Here is a 7,383-nt window from a genome sequence, read left to right as displayed (position 1 = left end):
GTAGCTGAGGCTGACAGCATTGCAAGACCTCCCCGGAAAACCACCCTGCACTTTCCAGGCCTGTGTCTATCTGTGGTTTTTCTCTGCTCCTCCTCAAGCTGTTGGTACCCATGTTGCAGGCTGGCAGGCAGACAAATCCTCAGAACTAGTTAATGTTGATATATGTTGCATGTGAGGGCCTCAGGATCCTTCAACATTTTATTTGACTCCTGATGTGTGCCCTGTCTAGACGGTGGCTAGCAGCCAGACTCTGCAAGAGGCAGCACCACGTCCAGCTGCAGAGCCTTGAAGAAGAGCTCTGGCCAACTCAGAAACCCACCTTATTCTCTCCAGGAGCAAAAAACACCTCTGTGAGCCAAGAGAAGGGCATGCAAGGTGCATTTCAGCCCTCCCTGCTCCTCGTCAAATGGGTCATACCCCGACCAGCACTGCACCCCTATTGCAATTGGCTTCTTATTGGAAATGCAGGTGGTGAAGGTTTCTTGCTCCTTCTGCCCACCCAGTTCCTACGTCCTGCTCTGAATGCTCTTTGTCCTGTGGCCAGTTCTTAAGTGGCTAACGTGACCCACCCCAGAGGTGGCTGCACATGGATCAGGGTTACAAAATGAATAGTTTTTGTATTGTTTCCATACCCCAAAGTGATGTGGAAGGAACCATGGAAATCCTTTGAGATGAAAAGCTCAGTTGTATCCAGTCTAACCCACAGCAGTGCTTTAGATATTCCCCTAACATTAGGCAAAATGAGCGAGGATACCTGATTCTCCTCCTCCCAAGTACTGAGCTGCTCTAGGGTTACTGAAGCTTTAGTGACGGATAGCGGGACTAAGCCTGGCTTGCAAACAAGAATCCCATTTTAGAAACAATATTCCCAAGTTTCCAAGTGAGACCTTCCCCCATTTTTCCTGGAAACAACGAGGCAGGGACCGGCCTTCTGCCTAGCTAAGAGTCGTGTGGTCAGTATAGCCCCCTGGGATGTAGGAAGCTTAGCCTCAAGTCCCGAGTCTGATGGACTTGAGCCAAGGGTTGCCAGTGGGGTGCCCTAACCACCAGGCTGGTTAGCCATTTCCCATTCCTGCGAAACCTGGTCTATAAAAGTTTCATCAAAATGGCTGCGTTTCTGAAAATGCTTCTGTTTTGACAAACCATCGTTTTCCAAGCAAAGGATCTTTTTTTATTTTTATTTTTTATTTTTTTTTTATTTTATTTTTTGTGGGAAAGTTCATGGCCAGCTCTAGGTGGATCTGACCCCCCCTTTTCCCAGCACTAGTAAGCAAATCCCTACTAGAGTCAACGAAGCAACACTAGTTACCATCAAACGGGGATCCTGGGCTAATGTCATTCACTCCATGGGCAGGTTGTTGGTTTGGGGCTGCTTTCTACGTGAAGAAAACCAGGCTCTAAAAAAGCTCCGCATTGAAAAAAATCACACCACCACCAACACAAGGCAAAACAAGCAAGAAGAAGAGAACCTCGTGTCCGTGGTCCCATTGCTAATTGTGCTTCTCTGTTTTTCCTTGCAGATGAACAGACCGATCCAGGTGAAGCCAGCGGACAGCGAAAGCCGAGGAGGTAGTAGACTACATTGCTCTCAGCCACAGTGCTAAGTATAATTGTTGTCTCTGGCTTCTCTCAGGCAATGTGCTGATCAATTAGTAACGTAATCACTGCCAAAAAATTCCCTCTGCAGCAAAGATTCTCTTTATTAAATCTCCTTTACTTCGTCTCGCTTTCCTCATATTCAATTATTATTTGATTTTAAAAGGCAGGCAGGTGCCAGCGATTGCCTGGGAAACAAATAACTGCCTCGTTAAGAAGTGAAGCATCAGGCGCTGACTTAACAAAGTTTAACGGTGTCGATGGCAACTTTATTTTTTTTTTTTGCCTGCCACGCGCCACCGTTAGGCCAAGCTGCAGAGGTGTTAACGTTCAGTTAGGACAAGGCGTTGTGTTTGACTGCATCTCTGTTTTACTGTGGCCGTGCTGTCTGCCGGGTAATTGAGGATGCCTTGACTCTTCCCTAACTTTGGGGAAAGCCAAATGAGACTGGATATGTACGTTTGGAAATATTGAGAGAGGTGCAGTGTGTTGTGTATTCTCGGCTGGTGGTATGAGTTGCATACACAAATGCATACCCCCTCTCATCTCAGTTTTATGAGTGATGCGCAGGTCTCTGGTTTGCACGTGTGTCACAGAGATCAGAATCTGCCTGTGTGTATCTACCTGCCTGGATAAGGCAAACTTTGAACCCTCTGCTTCGTTGATCATTCAATAGATCACACACACACACACACACAAGAAGTTGCCTCCTTCAGGGGGTGTTCAAACAGATTTTATTAGGTGATGCTGCACTGTCCCCTTCAAAACCTGGAGGCTGCTTCTTAGGTGTCACCCCAGCACAGGTGTCGTGGTACATATGTGTCATTTTTAGTTATGAAGAACAAAGAATAGATATTATTTGGGATTGTTTATTTAACCAAATTTATGTTACGGGTGCAGAGAGATATTTCGATCTTCATGACGTCTTCCTCCCTCCCCACTAAATCTTTTCCTACTCTCTGATTGCCATAAGGGGAGAGTGCCTCCACATAACCAGCAAGGATGTTTGTGCACGTACATCAGTAACGATCTCTGAATAGGCCAGACTTGTCTTTTAACAATGCTTTGGCTCTTCTCTGGGTAATACACACACACAAAAAACCAGCCCTTTTATCTTTTGCATAGATGTGGTCCCTTCCTCATTAATGTAAATAGCATCTTTCTATTGGCAGTGGTTGAATTATCCAGGAACAGCTGCCTAAAGGCACTGAAATGGATCTCAGCAAAGGAACCGAAGCTGTATTCTTTCTAGTCAAAGGATTTGGGTTCCAGAGGTTTTCATCAAATTAATTAGAGGCTGAAATTCACCAGTGGCAGAACTGAATGGGAAGCTTTGTATGCAGATTATAGATAAAGACGAGGCATTGTGAAAGGGTAGTTGACAGGGGTTCAGTAAGAGCGGTGCAATTACATGGGATAAGGGGGCATTGGGCAAGTGCTGCAAGAAAGCAAGCCTCTCACTATTCATGTCCAGGGGTGACTCACATGAGTCGACGGAGTAGGATTTGGCCCCCGGTTTGCAGATAACCAAGCCAGGTCCACCAAATGGTGAGTTCATAACCGTAGAGAATGGCCACACCACGCATCCTGCCTGCGGCACAGATCAAAATCCCCTCTCTGCAGCTCCCTTGTTTCTGAAGGAGATGCATCCGCTTGCACCGCCTGGAGATTTGGCCCCTTGTCTCAGTATTTTGGGGTATGCCAAGGGCACTTGTCAAAGGATGACCTCCTACGGGAGCGAATCTCAGCTGCTTGCAGCCTGAGGAAGCATTTTGCGCGCTCCGACAGAGCCAGAGCCGACTGTGAGGGTGTAGGGATGGTCTTTTGTCTATTTAATTAGACACACCAAAAAATAATAATTAGGCTGGCCAATTTGCTGAGTGCGCCTACGGGGTATGTGCCTCCAAATTACTCCTTTTTTTTTTTTTTTTTTTTTAATGCAGAGAGCTAATAGCAGACACACGCCTGAGTTTCTGGAAAGGATTTTAAAACTCTCTTGCCAGCAGCAGCTGCTTTGAGGAAGGTGGTTGTGAGCTGCGAAGCGCTCTGGTGGCAGCTTGAGTCATCTTCACCCACCAGCCCGACAATAGCCTCCCCACTGCATTTTTTAGCTAATTATCTTCTCCTTTCCCACCCGCTACCTTTTGTTTATTGCTCCTTTCTGCCAGGATCCAAAGACGGGGCCCAGGCTAGCTTGTTTGGCATTGAAATGAAAGCCACGTTGTCCTAATTCCCCACTGACAAGCGGCTTATGGGCTTGCAGTGTTGCAGGACAGCATGACTCAAGGGCAACTACGGGAAAAAAAGAACAATTGGGACCCAGGGGAAGCATTGTAGGAAGACTTACACTCATTGCGAGCCCACCCGTTGCAGCAGGCAAGACAGGCAGAATGCTAAAAAGACGGCTGCATACCTTAGGAGCACATCAAAGGACTTCATTAGGACTTCCAAGATAAAGGTCAGCTTCAGCAACAAAGAAACCAAAGTTATACCTTATTATGCACCTCTCAAATGTTGGTTTGGGAAGGAAGTTGGGTAGCGGTGGGCGCATGGGCAGGTTCTGTTATACAGATGCAGAGCAAGAGTGCCCAACCTCCTTCAAGTCCACGATGTGTGTACCCTACTCGGTGTGTCCAAGGCTGGGGAGGCATTTTTGGGCCAGGTTATGTCGGGTACAAAGGGCTGCTGCAACTGCTCATTTCCCCGAAAGGCTTTTCCATAAATACTTCTTGGTTGAAATGGCATCTTGTCCTCTGTAGGTACGAAGACAGGTCCCAGGTTCTCGCTGTAGCTTCCCCTTGAACTTGAAACCAATGGGAGCCCAAAATATACTCAGCGACTGGAATGTCTTTGGTTCATGTCCTATGTTTTTGCTCGGTCATGTGCATTAACACCTCCACTTGGGGTCAGGCCGATGGCCATATTCGGGGTCAGGAAGGGATTTGGGGGTCAGATTGATATGGACTGTGGGAGGGTTTTTGCCTTCCTCTGTAGTGTTGGGGGCAGGACCCTCTACCTAAGATCTCTTAAGCATGTGTTGGCGACATTTCACAGGAGCCGGACATTGGCTGTCATAGTGTCCCAGCTTTACCTGTGGCAGTTTAGGGTGTGATGACTTTATTGTGTCAGGGTTGATGATAGTCTTATGTAAAGTTTAGATTATAGATTGTATAGGATGAATAAGGATGATCCTGCCTTGGGCCAGGGATTGGACTGGATGAACTCTGAAGGTCCTTTCTAGCCCTACTCTTCTATGATTGTCATTATTTTGCTCTGTTTTCTTTTCTTTGAGTTAAACAAAGCAAAACACAGACTCTCATTTTTGGCCTTTGGTACGGAGCAAAAGTGAGAATGTCAACATTAAGAAAGGACGAACGTTTCTGAGTGAATTTAAAAAAAAAATTAACCGTTTTGTGTTTAGGAGAAACCTCAAAATGTTGCTTGGTTTGACCCACTAAAGTGGAAATTTCATTGTTTTCTCCAATTGCCAGTGCTAGGAACAAGCTGAAGACTACAATATTTATCAGTAGGTATCTTTATAATTTTCATAAGATTAAACTGTCATCCGGTGATAAATAATTTTTAATCTCCTTTTTTTGGGAAATGAATGGTTTAAATTAATGGGGAAATTGTTTTGCAGTTTGCACAGAACTTTAAGAAAGTTAAGAAAGTATGTATGTGTATATGTATGTGTGTGCGCATCCCAAACTACAGGATTTAATAGCCTGCTATCCCTTCTATCAAATGCCTAGTGAGGTTCAGGTATCTTGCAGGATGTTAGCATTTCCTGTTCAGTTTTATATAAGGTTTTAACCCTGGTCAAACTGGCAGATGTGTGTCAGAATTTGAAAGTGTTAAACTTTATTGTAAAAACTTAGGGTGAAATTCTGGCTCCAGGGAATTCAGTTTCAAAGCTCCCCTCAGCTTCAGGGGTGTCACTATTTCATTTTTCTATGAGAAAGAATAATAGGAAATCTGCAGCACAGGTTACATGCCCCTGTGTAGCTTTCTATGGGACGGAGACATAAAGCCCATTCTTCTTATGTAGAATATCCCCCACCTCTAGCTGTGTCCACACAACTTCTCCAGGAGGCCTTGGAGTTAAATTGTGATGAACACAGTCCCAGAGTCCCCTGGCTTGTATTGAGCTTAACTTTTTTTTTAAAGGAAAGGACTCCCCTGCTACTCCAGTTGCTCTGTTAATAATGTTTAGAGGCACTGATGCTTTCCGGATTCCTCTCAAAGGACTGGCAAGCATCTGAGAAGGAAGACATGCAAAGAGACACAGTACGTGCTACGCTGGCCTCATGTTAATCTCTATGTGAAGAGACATTGAGAGTGGGGGCTGGAGCTCTCGAGTGTTTTCTGTAAGACATGCAGAAAGTTCCCGGGGTAAACACCATAAGTAAGCGTGCTGCCCAAAGGTGGTGTGAAGTGGAAAGGTTGCCAGGGCCTGCACAGAGGGATTTGAGAGATTTTCCAGGAGCATCTGCAAGTTGCCACGTTACCGTGTCTTCTGGACACAAACCTGCAGCCTCCATGGTCTGGCGTTCATTCAGAGTAAGCAACAAAAGTCAGAAGCATGCCATTTATTAACAACCTATTATCTTTCTTTTTTTTCAATTCCCACCAACAAATGTCAACAAAGTTGGGTCCAAAGGGAAACGTTTCATTCATTCAGTTTTTGTTGATTCATTGTGTTTGATCACAGCTTTCCATCTACAGCACCTATGATTCCCAGGTGGTCTCCCATCCAGGTCCAGCACTGCTCGAGTCCCAAGCTCAGATGCGACCGTGCGCGTCCAGGCTGGTCGTGCTCTTCTGTGCTGTGCCTGTACCTAGCGGTCAGCTCCACAGGAGCCCTGTGGTTAGGTCTTCCCCAGTTGGCATCCTTTCACTGGGCCTCTTTCAAGGATTTTACCCACCTGGGAAGCTGTGAAGGGGGCTGTGGAAATATCATAATTTCCAGCATCCACAGAGACAGTGCCAAGGGAATGGCCTGGCCTGCCCACCCCTTTCCTAGATTTCCAACCTCTTGCACCTCAGGAGCATGGCTCATATTTCCAGGGAAAGGGAGGAAGCATGCATGCATACATGGGAAAGCTACAAGCTCCTTTTCATGCAGAAGAAAGCAGGTCCATACTTACTGGGTCCTCCCCATGAGCATAACAGGACCTTAATTCTCCCACACAGGATTTTCACAAGCTTATTAGAAACCATGGGGGCTTGTTACAGCAAAGGAAAGTGAGGCACATAAAGGGCACAGACAGAAAAGTAGCTCCCCATTGCAACTCATGGCGCTTTGCAGGCAGTGCTATGAGTTACAATGATTTCCCAGACTTAACAGAAGTGTGCGGTTGGGTCCAGGAGTTGGGGAGCCCAGCTGCTTGCTGCAAGCCTGCAGCCTGGTCTCTGTAGCAATGTTAGTCCCCACTCCCAGCTCAGATGGTGTTTGCAAAATGGGAAGAGGAGAAAGGGAGCAGAAGGAGCTCATTCTTAGAGCTCCCCAGCAGTGCTGGAGAGTGGTGCAGGTGGATGGGAGCCCCCAACCTCAGGGGCAGGGCTCCAATCTACCACCCCACCCTCCAGCACCAGCTGATAAAACCCCAGACCAAACTCTCTCCACTCCCTTTCCCCCTCCCATTCTGAAAACAGAGACAAGCCAGGAGCTCTGCAGACATAAGTTACAGAACAAGCTCCATTTTGGAGCATGTTCATTTGAACCCACATCATAGAATCATAGAAGTCGGGTCAAAGGGACCTTGTAGATCTTCAAGTCCGACCCCC

At 46.4% G+C, this 7,383-nt stretch overlaps 1 protein-coding gene across 1 annotated transcript in view; it reads left to right on the top strand.

Moving 5' to 3' along the window:
- CELF4 (CUGBP, Elav-like family member 4) overlaps positions 1-7,383 on the top strand; it is a 1,092,004-nt gene that overhangs the window by 560,449 nt on the left and 524,172 nt on the right. Inside the window, exon 3 of the mRNA XM_019518096.1 lies at positions 1,521-1,569. Coding sequence (XP_019373641.1) covers positions 1,521-1,569 — 49 coding nt within the window. The remainder of the gene's footprint in view (positions 1-1,520; positions 1,570-7,383) is intronic.

Source organism: Gavialis gangeticus, unplaced genomic scaffold, assembly GCF_001723915.1.
Source record: "Gavialis gangeticus isolate Ggan-Ray unplaced genomic scaffold, GavGan_comp1, whole genome shotgun sequence".
Classification (NCBI taxonomy): domain Eukaryota; kingdom Metazoa; phylum Chordata; order Crocodylia; family Gavialidae; genus Gavialis; species Gavialis gangeticus.
This window is presented reverse-complemented; position numbering and strand designations above follow the sequence as displayed.